The 1,725-nt window shown below is 65.6% G+C and overlaps 1 protein-coding gene across 1 annotated transcript in view; it reads left to right on the top strand.

The window, feature by feature from the left end:
* The window catches only part of IFRD2 (interferon-related developmental regulator 2), a 21,682-nt gene that overhangs the window by 3,751 nt on the left and 16,206 nt on the right, over positions 1-1,725 (top strand). The window contains exons 11-12 of the mRNA XM_014539003.1: positions 5-102; positions 1,090-1,351. Of these exons, the coding sequence (XP_014394489.1) occupies positions 5-102; positions 1,090-1,351 (360 nt within the window). The remainder of the gene's footprint in view (positions 1-4; positions 103-1,089; positions 1,352-1,725) is intronic.

Raw genomic sequence — 1,725 nt, 5'->3', positions numbered from 1 at the left:
ACAGATCCCCACTCTGCCCCGCCAGCACCTGTACAACGCAGCCGCCTGCAAAGCGCGGACCAAGGCGCGCAGCCGCGTGCGGGATAAGCGGGCAGACGTCCTGTGAGGCTGAAGAGGAGATGCCACACCCTGCCCAGGTTTCTCACAGAAGACAGTGCAACAGCTGGTCCCTGCCAGAAAGTGTGGCTTTATTTTTTTAATGGCTAAACCAAAAACACGCGGGGTGGGTGGCTGGAGCCAGGCCACTTGGGACCCTGGCTCTCTGCCCCTGCACCCAGCCTGTGGCCCCTGCCTGCCCTGTCTCGGTCAGGCCCGATGCTCCCGTCCCGAGCTGTGCTCAGGCCTGGCTCCCCTGGGGTGAACCACTTCCCTGAGGAGGGTGGGGGTGGCATCTGGACAAATGTCACCACAACAGGTGGGGAGGGGAGGCCCCTGGCGTGGCTTATGTGCGGGTTTTTAAAGACTATTAGAGGTAATTAAACAGTGCGCAGCCTGCTGTGGCCCTGGCTCCTGGGTGTTTGCCTGCCCCCCCCACCCCCCACCACTACCCCAGCTTGGGCCCAGCTCCGCCTCACCTGTGCCCTCCGAGCCTCCCCAGATGGCCCTCCTGCTCAGCCTGGCCTGTCTTGAGCTGAGGCTGGAACCCCTCTGGGAAGCTTGGCAAAGTTGGGGTGAGTGGGGTGAGGGCAGCTGTTTCTAGACTCAGGAACCTGCTCGCTGGGGAGGCCAAGGAGTGCTGGCAGGCCGCAGGGAGAGCCCGGAGGCTGGCACTGCCGCCTCTGACCTTGGGCCACCCAGAGCCAGGCCTTGACCCCAGGAGACCCGGCTAGGCCTGGCCCGAAGAAGCCAGGAGAGGCCGTCAGCTGTGGGCAGATCAGCTTCTTGCACAGAAACCTCACCAGGAAGTAGGTGGAGCAGCAGTGGGAGAGGAGAAACCTGCCAAGGGCCGCTTTATTCCCCCAACACCCCCCCGACTCCAGGCCCAGGCACATCTCAGCTGGGCGCTCGGGCCTCGCTGGAGTTGAGCCTCCGCAGCTGGCTGAGGCTGGCCAGCCGCAGCTTGAGTAAGGTCTCCTCCTGCGCGTGCAGTGTGTGCGCCATTGTGCGGAGGGATTCGCTCTGCAGCACTGCGGGTGGCGGGATGCGGATATCAGACCATGTGCCCCCCCCACCCACACACACACACACAACTCCCCACTCCCCGGGGGCCGCGCTCACTGTCCTCTCCGCCCAGAACAATGAGCTGCTCCGCGACATCTTTGGCCTGGGCCCCGTGCTGGTGCTGGACGCCGCCGCCCTGAAGGCCTGCAAGGTCTCCCGGTTTGAGAAGGTTTGTGCCCTCGGCTCCTGTGTTTTCCCTATGCCCCCCCCCCACACACACACACACACAACTCCCCACTCCCCACCCCTCCAGCCCGGCTCCACGGTGCTTTGAACCCCACCCACCCGGCACTGCCTCCGCCAACCGCACGGGTTCCAGTCCCACTCTCTGGCCCTGGGTTCCCACTGGCCTTGCGCGCCCCCATACCGCTCAGGTAGACCCCCAGGATGGCCAGCGCCAGGCAGGCGAGCACCAGCAGAGCGAGCAGCAGCAGGAAGCCCCCGCGGCTGCAGCCGGGAGGCAAGAGGCCCAGCAGCTCATCCCATGGCTGTGCCTCCTCGGCCAGGTAGGGGCACAGCAAGCCTGCGGGGCAGTGGGGGCACAGGAGAGTAAGGGGGGCGCTG

This window comes from Myotis brandtii, unplaced genomic scaffold (assembly GCF_000412655.1).
Source record: "Myotis brandtii unplaced genomic scaffold, ASM41265v1 scaffold207, whole genome shotgun sequence".
NCBI classification, from domain to species: Eukaryota; Metazoa; Chordata; class Mammalia; order Chiroptera; family Vespertilionidae; genus Myotis; species Myotis brandtii.
This window is presented reverse-complemented; position numbering and strand designations above follow the sequence as displayed.